Source organism: Oryzias latipes, chromosome 11 (genome assembly GCF_053564925.1).
Source record: "Oryzias latipes strain Hd-rR chromosome 11, Olatipes_Hd-rR_3.1".
NCBI lineage: Eukaryota > Metazoa > Chordata > Actinopteri > Beloniformes > Adrianichthyidae > Oryzias > Oryzias latipes.
In genome coordinates, this window is record NC_136247.1 from 25482669 (window position 1) to 25504071 (window position 21403).

General features: G+C 42.4%; 1 protein-coding gene and 1 long non-coding RNA gene across 4 annotated transcripts; both read left to right on the forward strand.

Moving 5' to 3' along the window:
* The first annotated feature begins 6193 nt into the window (after window positions 1-6193).
* Window positions 6194-8956, forward strand: LOC110015915 (saxitoxin and tetrodotoxin-binding protein 1). The gene is made up of 7 exons (XM_078955282.1): window positions 6194-6260; window positions 7259-7425; window positions 7822-7967; window positions 8055-8149; window positions 8342-8467; window positions 8543-8662; window positions 8789-8956. The coding sequence occupies exons 1-7, from the start codon at window positions 6194-6196 to the stop codon at window positions 8839-8841; spliced, it is 774 nt and encodes a 257-aa protein (XP_078811408.1). The 3' UTR covers window positions 8842-8956.
* A 1720-nt stretch (window positions 8957-10676) lies between these two features.
* LOC144995395 (uncharacterized) lies at window positions 10677-21354 on the forward strand. 3 transcript variants are annotated; one of them, XR_013658935.1, is made up of 5 exons: window positions 10677-10860; window positions 19211-19268; window positions 19412-19473; window positions 20286-20381; window positions 20875-21354. It is a non-coding gene; the product is annotated as an uncharacterized LOC144995395 (long non-coding RNA). The 3 variants fall into 3 exon arrangements; XR_013658934.1 differs by lacking the exon at window positions 10677-10860 and adding an exon at window positions 14560-16655; XR_013658933.1 differs by lacking the exon at window positions 10677-10860 and having other exon boundaries at window positions 17492-19268.
* Window positions 21355-21403: the final 49 nt, after the last annotated feature.

Consider the following 21403-nt stretch of genomic DNA (forward strand, 5'->3'; position numbering starts at 1 on the left):
AACGCGATGATGAACCCAATCAAACTGGGGGTTGTGAAGTTTGAGCCAAGAATAACCTAAGACTACGGGATTTTGAGTAGACTGAGTGAGGAAAAATTGAATATGTTCACGGTGATTTCCTGAAGTGATTAGTATCGGTTTCGTGCGATGGGTGATGAGCGAGAGGTGTTGATCCCCCAAACCAGCTGCTCGATTGGACTCCATTCGGCTCCGGAATCAATGAGGGCTCGGGAGTCAGAGATCTCTGAGTTATAGCAAAGCTTGACAGGGATATATAAAAAGTCTTTTCTGGTGGAAATGACCGACTGACCCTTCTGCGGCCTGTCTTCTAGCGGGGGGGGGGGCGCTCCGGAGTTTAAACGTAGTCGGCATTGCGAAACCTGATGGCCCTGCTTGCCGCAGTAGTAGCACGAACCCTCCTCTCTGTGTTTCTGATGCTCCTCATCGGATAACTTAGAATGGCCAATCTGCAATGGCTTTTCCAGAGGTTTACGTGTCATCTCGGACGGAGAAAATGAATTGGTGCTGGTGGAATGCTGAGGAATGCTAGGCGATAGCTTACAGGGGTGATGACTGCATTCTTTGTGGCGAGGTGAGTGACAGAACGTAGGGCTGCAGAGACAAGTTTTGTGAAAGATGGGGCTTCAGGTTGAGTGCATAGATGGTCTTTGATGGTGTCATTAACAGATTAATAGAAAATACCTCTTAGTGCTGGATCGGACCACCCTGCCTCCAACGCTAGAATCGGGAAGTCGATCCCGTGATCGCTGACCAATCGATTGCGTTGCTTGAGCCTCAGCAATCGTCAAGTGGCTTCTTCCTGCTTGTTGGGTTTATCGAAGACTAGGCGGAATTCTCAGATGAAGCGCTCGTAGGGAAGATGTGTGATGGGATTGGGCGCTAAGAAAGCCTGGGCCCATTGCAAAGCCTTGTTTCTGAAAGAGTCAACTATCAATATAATTTTACTGCGGTCGGTGTGGTAGTACATGGGAGCTTGTTGGAACAAAAGTTGACATTGCAATAGAAATCCACCACAGGCTACGACCTCACCCAAAAAAGGTTCAGGCTGGAGACGGAAGTTTTCCGGTGCTGAGTCGGAAGTGGAAGTGGGCATGTTGCCGGAAGACGGGAGTGGATCTGAAACAGTGGAGTTAAACAAATGACCAGTTATTTCCGTAAAAGTTCGTGTGATACCGTTAATACATGAAAACAGATCCTATTGAATAGTCTTACTACGAGAAATTATGTTGGAGTGGAGTTCCAAGAATATTCCTTGCTGTGAGATCGTGTGGCGGAGACCTTCAAGGTCAGCTGGGTCAGGAGTTGGGCCAGTTTGTTCTGTCATGATCCGAGGACGAGACAGACCCAGATACTGAAACCCAGAAGGAGGACACAGGTAGGATGTAAGGTAAATAATAAGATTTATTTTGATCCGGCGAGGTTGGTTGATTTGGCGTGGCTGGAGGTTCTGGCGAGGTTGAAGATCATGGCGAGACTAGAGGTCCAGATGTAGTATGGATTTGTGGCATGGCTGAAGGTGTTTGCGAGCTCGGGATGCGTGGCGTGGCTAAAGCCTAGGACGAGGTAGGTCTCTTTAGGAGATCAAGGAATGTAGCTACTGCTCGTGGAAGCGTCTGACTCAGGTGACTCTTGTGGCATGACGTCCTGAGGCAGAGAAAAACAAGGGTTAGCTAGAAATGAGGCTAGGGGGCCAGACATGGTTCTAGGAAAGAACGAGCACCATTAGGGGCAACGAACTGGCGTGAATACTGGAGCTGGGTCTCCTTAAGTAGAGAAGAGTCTTGATGAGGTGAGTAGTCACACCTGGTGGGGGAAGAGAACTGACAGAGGCACCATGACAATAGATGGGCTGTTAAAGATAATGCATGATGCTCAGATGAGTAGTAGCTATCTAGCGTGATTGTTTTGGTTGCAAATGAGCCACAAGCAATCAATGCAGTGCCACTGCCTTTCTTTTTAAATCTCCCTTAAAAAGTTAAAACTTAGTGGGGAAGCTTCAGTGAGACTAACAGGAGCATAGGTACCTAGCCAGGTCTCTGTTAAAAGAAAGTAATCTAAGTTGTTGTCTAAAATGAGCTCATTCACAATAAAAGATTTGTTTAAAGAGAGTGCATGTTTAAAACAGCAAAGTTCGAAACCATTTGTGCGTGCAGATGGATTGATTCATATTTTTTGTCCAGTCATGCGTGAATGTGATTGAGATATCAAACTGTGCTGGTGGATTCGGGATGGGGGTGTTTGTGAGATCTGCTTCTTTTGTGAACTGGGATGTGTTGAGTGAAAACTGTGGTTCTAACTGAGGATGGATGCTGGTGGACCAGACGGTCAGTGATCAGTTTAGCAGAGCGGAGTGTGAGTTCAATGTTCATGGACAGAAGTTGAGATCCTGTTTGGTTTGGATGGATGCCGTCTGTTTTAAAGAGAGATGGTCTGTTTTAGAAGGTGGTGAAATTGTCAACATATGGAATATTATTGGAAATACAGTTTCTTTTAATGAGATATGAATATATCTGGGATGCCTTGGCGAGCAAAATGAGCCTTAAGTTTTTTATCACTATAGTGAACTTTGTGTCTGGTAGATAATCTATTTCCCAAAGATGTGTGTAATAGTGCACTGTGATCAAATAGTCTCTGTTGTCAAAGCAAAACAAGTCTGTGCCCACCTTTGCCCAAGGTCTATTTGGCAAAGGCGGCTTACCATTCTGCATGAGTGCTGCTCCCAACCATGTGTCTGAGACATCACACTGCACTGTGAGCTTCCTATAGTCGTTATGTGTGAGTTTTCTCAACACCTCACACTAGTCAAAGAGATGTGGGCGGAACTTGGCAAAATAGTTCACCATTCCTAAGAGCCTCTGTACTGCTTTGACATCTGCAGGTTGTGGCATTTCATTGATGGCTCTCACTTTTTCAGGGTCTATTTTCAACCCATCAGCTGTTAGAAAATGTCCAATGTAAGCAACTTCTTTTCGGCGCAATTTCAAGTTTTCTGCATTTAATTTGAAGTTCTTCTGTATGCACCTGTTTAAGAACAGTCTTAGTTTCTCATCATGATCACATCCAGCAGCCTCTTGTGTCTCCCCTTAGCCTGTGATCAGTACATCATGTGCAATTATAAACAGACCAGGTAGGTTATCCAGAGCCTTTGTCAACTTCCTCTGAAAGATCACTGGTGCAGTACTGATTCCCATTGGCATCCTGAGCCAGCGGTAACGTCCAAATGGGGTGGAAAATGTTGTCAGGTAGCTGGACTCTTCTTCCAGTTTGACATGCTAGAATCTACTTTGACATCACTCACGGTGACAACTTCACATTTTGACAGATCAGGGAGATTATCTTCAATAGTCGCCTCAGTGCTTTGTTTAGAAGTCTTGGATCAATGCAAACCCTTGGTTTCCCATTTGATTTTTGGACAACCTTCATACCGCTAATCCAGTCTGTGCTTGGCTCTACAGGCGAGATTATTTCTCTTTGCACTAAGTCTTGTCGTTCATCTTTAAGTGGTTTCATCATTGCTACAGGAACACGTCTTTTTTGTGGCTGCACAGGTTTAATGGACTCATCTATTTCAACTTTGTGTACTCCATCCAGACATGCATCTCCAGTGAACACATTTGCATACTCTGTTTTTATCTGTTCTAATGTCCACTGCTCTATTGAGGGAGTATGCGAGGTGACGATGCTGTCTATTGCCATGATGTTCTCATAATGGATTTTAATGAGTTTCATGGCCTTACTTGCTTTTTTGCCCAACACCGGCACTGAGCAGTCTTTATTCTTGACCTGGAACTCCAGCTTGTAAAGCTTTTTCCTAGTGTTCTAAGCTTGCTTTTGTTGTAAATAACTAGAAGTGTCTTTGTGTCTTCCAGTCTTATATCAGGATTCAGTAAGTTAACTGGGATAACATTGCAAGTAGCAACACAATCTGTTTGAAATTTACAATGTCTTTCCTAAGAGCATGCAAGCAAAAAGTTTAGTTTCTGCTGCCTTCTTAATGTCTGTTGCATGCGCTGCGTCTGACCCTGTTACACATAGGATTTCATCATATTCATTGCTTTCGCATTCCGTCACATTATGCACTGATTTCCTTTTACTATGTTCTGCTGGCATCTTACACTTTATTGCAAAATGGTTCCCTTTGCCCCAAAATTGCAGGATTTGGTCAGCAGCTTTAACTCCGTGACGTAGCTGTGGATTGACTCACCCCCACCTTGGTTCCTCGAGAATAATTTGTAGCGTTCCACCGTCTCATTAGTGCCTGGACTACAGTGATCATCAAACCTCTCAATTATGTCTGCAATCTTCCAAGCATCCAGCGCCGATTCACCCATCAGCGTTTCTAGAAGCTCTCTGCCACTTTCTCCAATCAATCAGATAGGGAAATAATTTAACTTTCGCTTTTTCATCGTCGGCGGGAACAGTTAAATCCACATAAAGAATGAATTCTCTCCAGGTCTACCCAATCTTTGTAAGGTTACCGGACTCAGAGCAGAGTGGCTGGGGAGGTTTCAGACCTTCCACGGCTTCACGTAATGCAAGTCTCTGATTTTCCCGCGCCTCAGGGCGGGTTTGTGCGTACTTAAATTATTATTATTATTATTTTTTTATCAGACACTAGTTTGTTTTTTGTAAAACGTACTGACATGTTTCGGTAAAATACCTTCCGCCTTCATCAGGTGGTGGTGTGTGACGTCTTTAAAAACAGCTGATTGTGAATATGGTGGGGTCACCTGTCAAACTTTGACAAGTGACTCCGCCTCTTGATGTCCGTTTTTTGTTGGAAGATGTTACTCCAGGTGTGAGAGAGCAGGAAGGCCCCCTCATCCCTGTTCATGGAAGTATGGGCTCGCTTTCTTATCTCCACCACCTCCATGATCCATCTGCGGTGTCTGTTGTCTTCAGTGTGGAGGACTTTGGCCTTTTCCCAGTCCATGATGTGGTTTTCTTGTTTGCAGTGGTCCGTTATGGCTGATTTCATATTTTCTAGAAGTGCTTGTTGTCGTCTGGCTCTTGTTAGTATTTTATTTGTTTCCTTTTCGCATTTTTTTTTGATGTTCTGTTTTTCTTGTGATGAAGGTGCGTCCTGTTTCTCCGATGTATGTTTTATTGCAGGTGTGACATGGGATTTCATAAATTACATTGTATTTCTTATTTTGTTCGATCTTGTCTTTTGGGTGAACAAGAAGTTGAGCTGAGTTTTTTTGTACGGTGTAACCGGGGTGCTGATGTGATGTTTTTTCATGGCCCTTTGGATGCGTTCTGTTATTCCTCTGATGTACGGCAATGTGACCATTCCTTTGTTTTCTGATTTCTTCGTCAGATTTTTATTTTCTGCTTCCTTGTATTTCCTCTGCTCCACCTGTGTTTGTCCCTTTTTATGGCCCATTGAGGATATTGACACCTGGTTATTGCAATTTGTATGTGTTTCTTCTCTTCCGTTTTGTCCCCCTTGTCCGTTACCAGTTCTGCACAATCAAATAAGGTTCTTACGACGGATATTTTGTGAGTGGTAGGATGTTCTGAGGTTCATAATAAATATTGGTCTGTGTGAGTTGGTTTCCTGTATACTTTTAGTTTTATGTCCCTGTTTTTGGCGTGGGTGATGTTTATGTCCAGAAAGTTGACGGAGTTGTCTTTTTCCTCTTCATGTTTGAATTTGACTAGTCCCGTATCGTCCATGGTGTTCAGGTGGTCTGTGATCTCCTGTGTGTGTCCTGCTTTGATTTTTTCCAGAATGTCATCAACGTAGCGTTTCCATAAGGTTGGACTGAAGTGCTCCAGTGCAGATGTTATTGCTTTCTTTTCCAGGTCCTCCATGAAAAAGCTGCACATTGTGGCTAATAGTGGGTCGTCCATGGAAAAGCCTTCCTTTTGTCTGTAAATTGTGTTGCGGAATTGGAAATAGGTGGATGTAGTGGTTAAACAGAGAAGTTGTGTAATGTCGTTAACTGAGAGATTTGTGCGTTTCCTTAGCAATTTGTCTGCTGTCAACTGTACCTGCACTATTTGTAGTGTGGCTTCTACTGGAGTCCTGGTGAATAATGATATTACGTCATGTGAATTGAATATTTCGTTTGCTTCCATCTTTGTGTTTTTGAGTTCTTCTCCCAGCTGTTTTGCATTTTCGCAATGGTAGTCTGTGTTTCCTAGGAAGGGTTTCAAGATATCGGCAATGAATTTGGATAGGTTGTATGTTACTGATCCCATGCTGTCTATTATGGGCCTCAGTGGTGCTCCAGGTTTGTGTATTTTTGGAGTGCCATAAATCCGGAGGATGATGCCTGCTGTTGGTATGAGGTGATTGTAGGTTTGTTTATCTATTTTCTTTTCCTCCTGTTGCTGTTTCAGTATAGTCAAGTTTTTTCTTCTTTGCTTCTGTGGGGTCTCTTTTCAGGTCTCTTTTCAGGACCTTATAGGTGTTCCCGTCTTGAAGCATCTCATTCGTTATTGTTCTGTGTCCAGGATGACTGTGGTTCTGGCTTTGTCCGGCAATATTGTGATTTCTCTATTGTTTTTCAAACTGTGGATGGCTGCCATTTCTTTTTTGGTTATGTTACTTGGTGGTAGTTTTGCGGTTTTGAGGATGCCTGCTATTTCATTGCGTAATGCTGCTTTTTTCCCCTGGGTTCTGTATTCTTTCACATGCTAATTCGTTGGCTACGATGAACTCCTCATGCGGGATCTGTTTTAGGATCATGGCGTAGTTTAATCCGTATGACAATACGCTACGTTCAGCTTCAAATAGAGTGTGTTTTGATAGATTGCAGATCTATTTATCATTTATGGCGTTTTTTTGTTCTTGCTTTATTGCTGCTTTGGCTATTCGTTTTTCAAGTTTTGCTATGAGACGTTGATGCTCCCATTCATTTTGACTGTGCAACGTCAAACTGGAAACAAACACACAACAAATGTTCCTAATGTTACTGAAACAAAACAACAACAAAAGCAGCATTTTGAAATATGTGGGGTTTCTGTGTGAATTTGTCATGTGCAGCTCTGACCAGGTGATGCAATCTATGATGCATAGTGGTTCAAGCTGTCTTTTTCCTTCAGAAAAACCCCAATTTATGGAATTTCTCTCAATCACATCTCTTTAAATAGTTTCCGAGTAGAGTCACATTGATCTGGTGGGCAGTGGAAATTCCATTGATTAATCCCATTAATCATTTGCATTTTGCTTTAAGAAGTGATTTGTGTGTACCGAGAACACACAAAGTTTGAGTTGACCCCATTACAGGTTTTAAAAGCTCTTGTCAGTGCGGCAGAGTTTCCGTGTCTAGTAAGAAGAGTGCAGAGAAGATCTCAGTGCTGCTGCTGCTGGCAGTGATCGGCTCACATGCAGCTCCAAACGCCTCCGAGTGTGACGGTTTGACCAAAAGGCTGCCGACAAAAGACCTGAACAAGGTGAGGCACGGAGAGACGCTTTTATGAGGACATCGGGGCGGGGGAAGTTTGACGGCATGATGGATCAGCAGGTTATGGAGATGTGTTGACAGGCTCTGCAAGTGTGAAGGAAAGATGGAAGGTGACGTTTGATGAGCTCATTTTCTTTTATTCTTGTGTCTCGCTGTGGGTGATGAGCAGGTGGAGGAACATCTAGAGGTGGAGGTTTGACTGAGGAGGATAAGGATAGATGGAGGCAGATGATCGACTGTAGTGACCCCTAAAAGTCGTGCTCTGATGTGCAACATTTCCCTTCATTTGCTTCACAAACTTTTCAAACTTTTGTGATTTTTATTTCATTATTAAATTCTAACTTGTTTTCAGCCACTGATTCAAACACGCCTTTGCTTCATGCAGATTTTCAGGAACTGGGTTCTGGTCTGGTCCGTGTCCGACCATGAAGCAGCTGAAGGTTTGCTGGCAAAAGCCTCCAGCTCCCACGTGGAGTTTAAACTCCTTCCAGACAACAAAACTTTCACATACATCGACAGGAGCATATTCCAGTGAGTTCTGCCTCTGGAACTTAAAGCGTATCATTCCATGTGACGTTTCCTGTTCACGTGACGTTGGTTTGTGTTGCTGTTTCTCAGTCACAACCTTTCTTCCTGCACTACGAGCTTCATCCATATGACCGTACCATCTAATAATGAGGCCGAGCTCCAAACCCTGCATGCTGACAACATCCGTAAGTATCAAAAAAAGACGTTGTTTTCATCTTAATCATTGATTCATCTATTAGTTATTTAAAATTTTAATAATAATAGTTATAAAACATGAATTAAACAAAAAGGATAAAAAAACGGTGCTTTGGCTTTATAATGACCTAAAATGAGTTGTGTACTTTGTCCACTACTGTTTTTGTGTGTTTGTGTGTCAGGATTGGAGGAGGACGGACAGCCTGTGGAGTACAATGACACCGGAGCTGTGGACTTCTATGAGAGCTGCTCTGATTGTTTGCTGCTGGTCTACAAGTCCTCAAGATTTCGATTCGTGCTCAGCTACAGTAAAACCCATGTTCACACTGAAAACAGACTTTCGGTTTGACTGTTTGATCTCACTCTCATATGCTGTGTGTCAGAGGAAGAAGGGTCACATCGGGACGTGGAGCAGCACAAAGCCGCCCATGACGACCACAGGAAATTCGCCGAATGTCTGGGGTTCCCTAAAAAGAAGCCGTACGTCTATGATGGAGTGGCTGGTGAGTGTCAACCACAACACTGAGAGGACAAACAAACAACCGCGGCACAGTACTAGAAGAAAGGACAGTAAAGGCATTTGTTGTTGACAAAAATAACTAATTGTTTTTTTTCTTCTATCAACCCTAACTTCTGTCACAAGAAATCTGCTCCAGAAGCAAACCCTGATAACCAGTCTTAGGAGGAACGTTTCAACTTTTATCAGCAAGAAGCATTTGTAATGAAATTTAAAAAAAGCACAAACGTGTAATGAGTGTTTTGGATTCTCAATATAAAAAGAGCTGCTTCTTTTAAAAGGCCTTTTTTATTTCATATCTCATGTTTTATTTATGTTTTTTTGTTGTGGATAATCATAATTCCTGTTCTTTTGAGACAAAATACATATACAAAAATAACAGCAGTCTGTCATTATAGAACTGGAAAATAACAACATATATAAACTGCTCTTTAAGATCCACTAAAAAAATACTTATACTTATACTCATGTATGCTTAATAAAGAAACTTTTACTGTACTTTTTGTTAAGGAACCATCACCTGACTGTAGCCATGGTGGAAAAAATACTAATTTTAAAGCTTTTTGTCACAGTCAATAATATAATATTTAATTTGTTTTCCATTTTGCCTATGAAATAAATAATAATCATAATTTTAAGTTTACAAAATATAGATATTAAATACAGATTAAACTAATCTAATTACACTGCCTCACTTTTACTGGTAAACGTTTTCTTTTGCTAAGGGGTTACAGACACTTTAAAAAGTTACACAAAAGTTGGGCATTTTGTTCAGAATTATTAGGAGAATACTTATATAGAAGAACCCTATTACCACAGCTACAGTGAATCAGTTTAAAGCTTTTTATTACAGTCCATGATATAATATGGATCCTTAAATTAAAAGGAAAAAAACAATTCAGTTATAATTTTATTAAAAAAACTATTTTTTCAACTAGTTAAAGATGAGGTTTTGCAAAATATATTAATATTGTTTTTATTGTTGATGATGGTGTTGTTGAAGGTTTGTCAACTGCTGTTGTTCTTTTAAAACTTTATTATTCAAAACAAATAGAACAATTATTCTTGACAAGAACAATAGTCATAACATTAAGAATGCCAGGGGATGGTACATGTATTACAGAATAAATTGTCATGGTGCCTATGTCAGCTCTCCTCCCCCTCTTCTCTCTGCCTTGCTCCTGATGTGACACAGCTGCTACCACTCACCTCTTCACTTGCCTGCCTACTTAAGAAGATCCTGGACCAGCATTCATCGCCAGTTCGTTGCCTCTGATGGTGCATTGTTTGGTCACTATTTGTCTTGTTCAAATACTCTTGCTTTTTGCCTAAGTCTCGCTCTCTGTCTCATGCTCAGAAAGTCATTCCCACGAGTGGTCACCTGTGTCCTCAACTCTCACGGATCCAAGCCTCAACCTACCTCCAGTTTCGCCACGAGCTACTGCCGGATCTCCAGCCACGCCACGAGGCATGGTCGTATCTTCCGGTCACGTCATGAGCCAAGGACAAACCTCCAGTCACGCCACGAGCCATCATCCATTCTCCCGCAACACCAACTATCACACTGGACCAAGAAAAAAAAAATTATTACTCACCCACCATCTCACCTGTGTTTTCCTTCCGGTTTCCAGCATCTGGGTCTGTCTCATAAAGCTAGCCATGACAGAACGAACTGGCCAAACACCAGACCTAGCTGACCCGGAAGGACTTGGCCTCGCAGTTACCCAGCAAGGGATCATGCTTGGACGTCAAGCAGATGCCATATCTCAAATGGCCGCCGCTCAACAAGATCTGTTTCTTCGTCTAGACCAGGGGTCCCCAGATCCAGGCCTCGAGGGCCAGTGTCCTACATGTTTTTCAACAAACCTGCCATTGAGGCTCCTTATTGGCTAAACACACCTGATCCAGGTAATCAGCAGCAAATAAGGCAGGGTTTCTGGAAAACCAGCAGGACACTGGCCCTCGAGGCCTGGATCTGGGGACCCCTGGTCTAGACGGTATGACACAAACTATCCATGATCTAAACGGACAATTTTCTCATACTGCAGCAGCTGCATCCCAAGTATCCACCAGCAACTTAAGCCATCTCCTCTTTCGGTTCATTCACAGCACCAGAAAACTTCCGTGTACAACCGGAACCGTTCCTTGGAGACGTCGAGACCTGTGGAGGATTTATGTTACAGGGTCAATTGATCTTCCAGCAAGCACCCAAGTACTATCAGTCTGATCACAGCAAAATAACTTTAATCGTAAATTCCCTAAGGAATAAAGCTCTGCAATGGGCCCAAGCATTCATAGCATCCAATGCCATCTCCCATTTATCATATGACCGTTTCGTTAATGAATTTCGACTCATCTTTGACCAACCCCGTAAACAAGAAGAAGACACACGACGATTGCTGAACTAAAAACAACGTAATCGATCGGTCAGCGAACATGTGATCGAGTTTCAAATTTTAGCTGTGGAAGCATGATGGCCCGATCTTGCATTAAAAGGCATTTTCTATCAATCCCTTAATCAAAACATCAAAGACCATCTCTGCTCACAACCCGAAGCTCGAACTTTCGAAGTACTTGTGTCTGCGGCTCTCCGTTCAGATATCCGTCTTCGAGAATGCCAAAACGAAAAGAATCAGTTCCCTCGTAAAACCTCCACTAACAACACTTTCTCAATACCTACTGCTGATTCATCATCCAGACCTGAGCCTTTTTCTATCCATAAAACTCCTGAAGAACCTATGCAAATCAGACATTCAAAATTAACTGAAGAAGAACGTTGCAGACGCCGTGAAGAAGGTTCCTGCTTTTACTGTGGAAACAAAGGCCACCTTGTACTACAATGCCCCCTGCGTTTAAACACCAGGGCCCCCCGTTAAAAGACAGGCCGTGGGCGGGCCACTCTGTAAATAATACAGAGAACAATTTCTTATTTATTCCTGTCAAAGTCTGCTTTCAGTCCAAAATTCAGGATTTACGAGCCCTCATTGACTCCGGTACCGAGCAAAGCCTTATCGATCAGCAACTTGTCACCACAGCAACTTGTCTCTGCCCACAGAACCCCTGGAAGTACCCATCAAAGCCTCTGGATTAGGGGCATCAACACCTCTCTCAAATCACCCATCGCACCAAACCCATCCTTCTCATCTCATCCGGTAACCACAGAGAATCTATTCAGTTCCTCATTACTCCGTCCACTCATAACCCCATCGTGCTGAGGCTCTCCTGGTTAAAACTACACAACCGTCAGTTTAATTGGTCTCTACGTACTATTGTTAATTGGAGTGCTTACTGCATGGCCAACTGCCTCCAGTCTGCCATCCCCACTGTATCATTTTCCCACCACGATGAATCCTGTGAGGTGGATCTCTCAAAAATCCTTTCCTGTTATCATGACGTAAAAGACGTTTTTTGTTAAACCAAGGCTAGCTCTCTACCACCTCATCACCCGTATGACTGCTCTATCAATCTGTTACCTGGCGCCACCCTTCCCTTCAATCTATCGGGCCCAGAAAAATTGGCTAGGGAAAGCTACATTCAAGACGCCCTGTCTCTTGGACACATCAGGCTGTCCTCATCTCCTGTGGGTGCAGGGTTTTTCTTTGTAGAGAAAAAAGATAAATCGCTATGCCCATGCATTGATTACTGTGATTTAAATCAAATCAGGATCAAAGATGAGTACTCACACCCGCTCATAACCTCTGTTTTCTTTTTTTTTTTTTCTTCTTTTTTAACTTGTTCTGTCCAACAGTTTAGCAAACAGATTAGAGCTGAAGGCTTTTTGTGTTGGACAGGTTTTACTATCACAAAAAGAGGTTATATAGCTTCGAGAAACTAGAGTGTAGCTTTGTATAAACCCCTTTTTGTTGTATTAGTTTTTATTTATTTGTTACATTTAGTGTGTGTGGGGAGGGAGAGGGGAGAATGTGAGGGGAGGGTGGAAGAGAGTAAAAGGAAGAAAGGTGAAAAGGTGGGGGATACAAGCACTGATTTGAATAAGTTATTATTTTAAGCTGCAACAATTATACCAGATCTGCTGGAAAGACAAATATTACATCAAAGGTGAAAATCTGACTCTAATATGAGTGAAAAATAAAAAATAAATTTTTTTTTCCATCAATACACTGTGGGTAAGGAGGAGGGATGAAGCAGACAGGGAGCAGTGTGGCAGTGTGCACGTGCACGTGGGGGTGGGGATACATAAGCAACCCAGGGATCGCCACGCACCCACAGCCACCCCCCATAACCCTACAACCCTACACACTACAACCCCCCCCCCCCCCCCCCCCCCGCCATAATATCTGAGCCCCCCTCCCCAACCCTCTCAGTGCCCTCCCCTCTCTGTGATGGGGAGGGAAAGCCCCAGAGGGTCCCAGCGAGCCAGCCCCCAGGTCCGTCCTACCCATGCACTCACGCACACATACTCACAATCATCTGGTTACCCTCCCCACCCCCCGCCGCCTCGCAGTAACCCCCCCCCAGCCGGCCGACCCCCAGCGCAGCATGCCCGACCCCCCCCGCAGCCGACAGGATTCCCATAAGCCCGGCCGCCCTGAGAAGACCAGGCGGGTGAAGACCGGCCGCCCCCCCCGACCCCACCCATGTGTGGAGGTGTCGGAGTGCTGTGTGTGTGCTGCAGGTAAAATAGGAGGTCCTCAGTGTGGGGGGCCCCACCGCTGCCAAGCCGCAGAGCCACCCACTCCGGGGTCCCTCTGAGTGTGGTGTGTATTTGCTGTGTGTGTGCTGCTAGCATGCAGTGTGTGTGTCTAAAGAGGAAGTTAAAATTGTGGGGGAGGCCAACGAAAGGTGAGCACGGATGTTTCACCGTGCCCCCCTCCACCAGACCCCCTCCACAAGGCCCTAGATGAATCAGAATGTCTAATATGCAAGTAAAAAGCGGGGAGGAGGGCGGGTGCCGACGAGCACCCAGAGAGGGGTATCCCCAGTGAGCCCCGCCAGCATACCCCTCCCATCCAGTTCCCGGAGCCCTATGTGCCTGTGTGCAATACTTGTTTGGGTGAGAGCGGGGAGGAGCAGGCAGATGGGCACAAACGGGGGAGAAGGCTCCCCCAAGCGACCGGCCCCCCAGCCGGCCGCGGTAGGCGCCCCCCCTCCCAGAGCGGCCAGGCAGCCAGACACGGCAAGCCAGCCGCAGTTGGAGGCCAGAGCCTCGCAGCGCCGAGAGACAGCCAGCAAGGAAGGGTCCCGGTGCCAGAACGGAGGGGCAGGGGGTCCAGCCCCACCATTCATACCCTGACCTCCCTAAGGACTAGCACGCCACCCCCCCAGGCCCCCCTCTCAAATAAATAAATAAATAAATAAATTAAATAATAATAATAAAATCAATAAATAAATAATAGTAATAATAATAATAGTAATGATAATAATAATAATAATAATAATAATAATAATAATAATAATAATAATAATAATAATAATAATAATAATAGTAATAATAATAATAGTAATAATAATAATAATTATAATAATAATGAAATAAACTCACCCAAGTGAACCCCTTAACCCCTGCTGTGACTGCGGCGTCGACCCCCGGGGGGCCAGGCCACGCGCCAACTACCGGCCACGGGCGAAACACCGGCCATGGGCAGACGACCCCAAGCCCCCCCCCCCAGCCCCCGCCACGGCTACCAGCCACCCAGCACGGCACCCGGCCGCCGTTCCCGGTCAGCCGCACTGCCTATCCCGCGCCCAGAAGGCATCCGCCCTCCGGAACCCCTGCTAAGTTGCCGGCAGAGTGTGCGCCCCCACCACCACACCATCCGGGCAACCAGAGCCCCGAGCCGGGAGAACGGCAGGCCCGGCAGAGCCCACCCCCCCAAACCCACCCCGGCCCACCCAACCAGCCAGGACCCGGCCCAACCTATCACCATCCCACCCCTATTAGGGAATGTGACTAATCAGCTGGAGCCAGGGAGAGTCTGAGGCCGACAGGTTTTTTGTGGAGGACATTATCTCTAAACTAATATGCTCTGACATGAGGTTTCTGTAGTGGTTGATGCTAAGATTATTTTTAGATTTCCAGTTTAGGCGGATAGTTTTCTTTGCGATACATACAGCAGTGAGAACCATATAAGCCTTGTTAGATTCCATGTTGATGTTATTCAGGTCACCTAATAAGCAGAATTTGGGGCAAGCAGGAATCTTATGATTAAACCAGACTGATAAATCCTCACAAACCTTACGCCAGAATGATTGGACAGGTGGACAGAGCCACAGAGCATGCAAATAGTCGTCTATGTTGTTACCTATGCACTATGTGCATATAGCAGACTGATTGAGACCCATTTTAAATAGCCTCTGTCCAGTGTAGTGAGTTCTGTGGAGAATCTTGTATTGAATAAGTTGCAAATTAGGGCTTTTGGTCATATTAAAGGCATTCAAACAGATCTGTAGCCAAAATTGATCACTAGAATTCAATGATAGCTCAGACTCCCATTTTGTCATGGGTAAGTAAATTGTTTCATCTATGTCCGATAACATCTTATAAATTTTGGAGGTGAGTTTGGGATTTTTCAGGTCAATGAAATGTGTTACTGTAAGGGGAAGGTCTTGGTCTATTTGGGTCAGGCAGTATTTAGTGCTTATAGCTGATTTAAGCTGCTGATATTCTAGAAATTTGTTTATATTAATTCCATAGGTTGAGGATAATGTTGAGAGGGACATAAATTTTCTATTCTGAATTATATGCTGAAACTGCTGGATTCCTTTGTTCTTCCATGAAGCAAAATGAATCATGGTTTTGTTAATCAAAATGTCAGGGTTGTTCCAAATGGGGGTAAGTTTACATGGAAATAATGTGAGGTTGTTTTTTTTAAGAAAATCCCACCAGGCTGTTAACGATGAGCTGATGTTTAAACTTCTGAAGCAATTGTGTTGTTTAATTTTAGAACTGAAGAAAGGTAGATTAGAAATATCTAGGTTATCTGTCACGCTGATCAGCGGAGGTGGTTGCCTCGCTGTGACCTGGAGTGCGCAGTGCCTCACATGAACGCGCAGCACCTCACACATGAGCGCACAGCTATGAGGGGCCGTATAAGACATTATTTATTCTGAACCATTCACATTCATACATTCTTGCTCTCACAGTCATATATACTCTCTTTCGCATACATATATTCTCTTACGCATCCATATATTCTCTCTCTCACATTCATATATATTCTCTTACGCATTCATATATTCTCACTTGCACATCCATATATTCTCTCTCTCGCATGCATATATATTCTCTTACGCATTCATATATTCTCACTTGCACATCCATATATTCTCTCTCTCGCATGCATATATATTACTTTACACATACATACATTCTCACTCTCATTGTCACTCTTAATAAAGAATGTATGTATGTGAAAGACAAGTATATATGAACGTGTGAGGAAGAGTTTATATGTGTGTGTGAGAGAGGAGTATGCATGAAACGGAAGTGACTTTGAATGAAAAGGAAGGCACTTTGAATGAAACGGAAGGCAGATGATTTCTCGTGCTCTGATTGGACGAGAGGCCGCCACCTCCCATTTTGAACACACTCTAAACCCTATCACTTGTACTGACTCATAACTATTAAGGTTACACAACTTAAATGTCATTTTGTAGTTGATTCAACTATAAAGTATTAAGCTCTATCAATATTTTTTCAAATTTAACTTAACAGTGCTAAATATTTTAAAGCTTATTTGTATCTAGCACTCAAAAATTTTAAGATCCCTGAAGTAGCGTCATGACGTCATCACGTACTGGTGGGAGGGTCTTTCGTTTTCTCTACGTTAGCTCAGGTGGCCATGTTGGATTTGCCGAATGCGAGTATGCGACGTTTGAAATTGAAAGTCAAGCATTTTATTTTTCTGCAAAGCGTTGCGATTTCGTCCCGCTTCAAGACGCCCCAACCTCGGTTTTTTTTTTTTTCATCCGCCTCATCGCTGATGGTGCCGTCTTGTCTTCAGCCCTGATTTAATTTGGTAAGTATCGTTCATGGTTTATTTTGAATGAATGCTTTAAAAATGCTCTTATACTACCGTAAATGTGATTTACTGTTGTTTAAACATATGTGTGTTATGATTGTTTTAGAGATTAATGTGGAAATGTATACATGATTAGTTTGTCATAGCAGACGTATGGCGAGCCCAGCCCAAAATGCATTTCTGCCACGACGCTGAAGTTAGCTTCCGATTCACAGCTTCCGATTCGCGAGGGCACAAAAGAAACATTCCGCTGCAGTTTTCGCACTAAGACCACCCTGAAACCGGGTCCTGTTCAAAAGCCGCTGGACCTGGACTGCTCAAACCTGGATTAAATTATACATTAGATACTAAAGAACACATTAAACACAGTTTCAGATTTGTGAAACCTTCCTCTGATTTGTGAAAATCTCAAATAGGTTGATTTTTATCGCATTTTACGCACTGAGTCCACCTTAGACCAGGTCCTGTTCAGAAACCGCAGGATCTGGACTGCTCAAATCTGGATTAAATAATAATTTAGATAGTAAAGAACACGTTAAACCCAGTTTCTGATTTGTGAAACCTTCCTCTGATTTGTGAAAATGTGAAATAGGTTGATTTTTATCCCATTTTACGCACTGAGTCCAATTCAGACCAGGTCCTGTTCAAAAACCGCAGGACCTGGACTGCTCAAATCTGGATTAAATAATAATTTAGATAGTAAAGAACACGTTAAACCCAGTTTCTGATTTGTGAAACCTTCCTCTGATTTGTGAAAATGTGAAATAGATTGATTTTTATCCCATTTTACACACTTAGTCCACTTCAGACCAGGTCCTGTTCCAAAACCGCAGGACCTGGACTCCTCAAACCTGGATTAAATTATGCATTAGATACTAAAGAACACATTAAATACAGTTTCTGATTTGTGAAACCTTTCTCTGATTTGTGAAAATGTGAAATAGATTGATTTTTACAGCATTTTACGCCCAGAGTCCACCTTAGACTAGGTCCTGTTCAAAAACCGCAGGACCTGGACTGCTCAAACCTGGATTAAATAATAATTTAGATACTAAAGAACACAATAAATGCTGTTTCTGATTTGTGAAACCTTCCTCTGATTTGTGAAAATGTGAAATAAGTTGATTTTTAATCACATTTTACGCACTAAGTCCACTTCAGACCGGGTCCTGTTCAAACACCACTGTGGGAAAAAGTATCATTTCATCGAATTTTATGCAATTTAAGGATAATGGGGACAAGGGAAGGACAACTTTAAGGAAAACACCATAACAGGGACTTTAAAGTAAATCAGAAAACAAACCAAGAAATATTGAACAGAAAAACAAAACTTAAGTCAGTGGTACATGCTAACCATGACCATAACTATTTGTCCAATCTGACATCTGTTTCCCAGTTTCTTTTGTATGTTGAGATTTTGAGACTCAGTGCGTAAAATGCTATAAAAATCAACCTATTTCACATTTTCACAAATCAGAGGAAGGTTTCACAAATCAGAAACTGTATTTAATGTGTTTTCTTTAGTATCTAATGCATAATTTAATCCAGGTTTGAGCAGTCCAGGTCCTGCGGTTTGGGAACAGGACCTGGTCTGAAGTGGACTAAGTGTGTAAAATGGGATAAAAATCAACCTATTTCACATTTTCACAAATCAGAGGAAGGTTTCACAAATCAGAAACTGGGTTTAACGTGTTCTTTACTATCTAAATTATTATTTAATCCAGATTTGAGCAGTCCAGGTCCTGCGGTTTTTGAACAGGACCTGGTCTAAGGTGGACTCAGTGCGTAAAATGGGATAAAAAATCAACCTATTTCACATTTTCACAAATCAGAGGAAGGTTTCACAAATCAGAAACTGGGTTTAACGTGTTCTTTACTATCTAAATTATTATTTAATCCAGGTTTGAGCAGTCCAGGTCCTGCGGTTTTTGAACAGGACCTGGTCTAAGGTGGACTCAGTGCGTAAAATGCGATAAACATCAATCTATTTCAGATTTTCACAAATCAGAGGAAGGTTTCACAAATCAGAAACTATATTTAATGTGTTCTTTAGTATCTAATGTATAATTTAATCCAGGTTTGAGCAGTCCAGGTCCAGCGGTTTTTGAACAGGACCCGGTTTTGGGTGATCTTAATGCGAAAAATGCAGCGGAATGTTTCTTTTGTGCCTTCGCGAATCGGAAGCTGTGAATCGGAAGCCAACTTCAGCGTCGTATTTCTGCCCGTAAGTTACGACAGTGATGAGGTTTTTTTTTTCAGAGGTAGAAATGATCTGTTATGCTGCAATCACACTAAACATGATCCGCGTGTGAAATTCGCGTTGGAGGCCTCTGTCTGTGGCTAAAGTTTGCTGCTGGACATTTGTCCAAAAATGTCACTCAAAGCCTCTAACGGTTGTGTGGGAGGAGCTACCGCCAACAGTTTTAAGCCTGGTTGCTACATGGAAGCATTGGGTTTTGAATGCAGCTTTAAGCTTTTATAAATCACTGATCTCCGTTATAAAAAAGGTTTTTGTAAAAATAAATTAATCAACGTGCTCGTGTTGTGTTCAGGTACCGAACTACAGAGTGTTCAGTGTTTCACCTCCAGGTAGACGCCAAGGCCAGCGAGGTAACTTGTCTCAGTTATTTGTCTAGAGCTATTTTAAAAAAAACAAAAAATGCAATGGGTTGTGTAGTGCAATAAATGTTTTTTGATCAGAATATAATTGAAACATTTTTTAACATTGAAAAATCTCTTTTGGACTTTTTCAGATACTGAACTTCAGAAGGTTCACCAGAAAGTCACCATTTCACCAGAAAAGAGGTGTCAGTGGGTGAGTTTTATACTTATTTAATGCATTCATCCTGAACTATTTCCATCATTATATTTATACGGCAGCATGGAAACATTTATGCACATTTTAACTAGCCAAAGGTCTAAATAGAGCTGAAATTATTTACATTTGAACTAAACATATTTAGATTGCAGGCTGAAGGTGGCACAATGGAATGGAGGTGCAAGTTGTGTTCTGTTACTTTGGCACTATGCAGTACTACATATAATACTGCAGTACTACATAGCCAATATTCCAAAGTGTTTCCACTGCCATGTATGTGGAGACACTTTGGAATATTGTCATGTCTTTATGACAGTATATTACAATAATAAAATGATGTTGCATTAGCACCATTCCATCATTTGAAACCATGAAAACTCATCTGTCAAGATCTGAAATGGATTTATGTAGAGTAGATGCAGTCAGAGGAAATTGTGCAGTTTTTACATGTTTGTGTAACTTAAAGCTGCCCTTTTCTGAGACTAAGTCCACCAAAACAGACAGGAACTGGCCAGCTTGGTTAGGATTTATGACCTCCAGGTGAATTTCTAATGTGCATAATTCAAAAACGGATAACAAATCATTTGTAAACAGCTGTAAGAAGCCAAGGTGCAACTTGCCTTAAAAATGACTTTGGGTCTTTGACCTGAAGTGGATCATGCCATGAACACTGTATTGTCCTCTTACTAGAAATAGACATCTAGAAAAGGTATCATTTTATTATTTCTTAAAGTTCCTTAAATAAATATTGGAAGTGTTTGCTTTGCATTTGCTTCAAAGGTAATGGATATTTCTTTTTATTCTTTTAGGACCAGCGTGACGTGAACATGAGACGGGCACTTGTCCTCCTTGCACTTCCTGTTTATCTGCATGAAGATGCCTCCAACTTCTTCAAGACCTGTACTGTAAGTGCACATGACTCCCTGTCAATGGTTTTCACTAATCCTTTAATATTGATTGAGATTTTATTGAGTGACATAATAAATAGGGCAATTGTTTGTAGTTTGTAAACTGAGTGATATTTTTAAATGGTTTTAAAAATGAGATGGAAGATGAAAGGCGAACATCAGGGACTCCTGATTGGAAGGAGCGGGAACCTTTTCGTTTACCATTTCTGCTCCTGATCCATCATTATTTGAATAAAGAAAAATGAAGCTTTAGTCTTAAATTATTTTATAAATGTCCTCCTTCGGAAAAATGCTAAAGAACTTTTTAAAAACACAATTTTAATTGGAGTTGGTCCTTAAAACATCATAGCCAGTTGATTAGAAGCTAACAGAATGTTAGCATGAAAAGATTCCCATTGACAGATGGCAGGAATGTCAGTTTTGGACATTAGTGTGATGAATATCTTTGAGGGTCTGAACTCATCTGTGTTTTTTGTTTTGTATTTTCCAGAATACCAGACCTCACAGACACTGCTGTGGGTATCTTCTCAGTTGTCGTGGTGATGCTCCTGATGCTGCCGTCAGTGATCCCACACATCTGGCTGACTAATCTCTTCTAACTCTTCGGGGACATCTATGCTCTGGACCTACAGCACCCCAAAAAACTTGAACTCGCCTTCATATTTATTCAGAATGCTGTCTTGAGCCTTGAGGACAGCAAACCACTGAAAGGACATTTATTGACGCTGAAGAATGTTTCGTTGAGTGAGTCTTCCAGAATGGACTATTTGTTGGTGTAAGTGTTATGTAACTAATGTGTTTTGTTGTGATCATTTGCTTTTTCTGCCGTACAATACAAAACCAACTCTTTTTGTCAATATGTTGTGTGGCACTCTTATAATGCAGTTTTATTGCACTTATTGTTTCTTCATCCTCTTGAATTTGTGCTTTTTTTTTAAAGAGCAATTAAAAAAAGTGTATTAAGCAATCACTATTGTGTGGCCTTCACGTTTGTTGGTTTTTATCAATGTTAGCCTTTA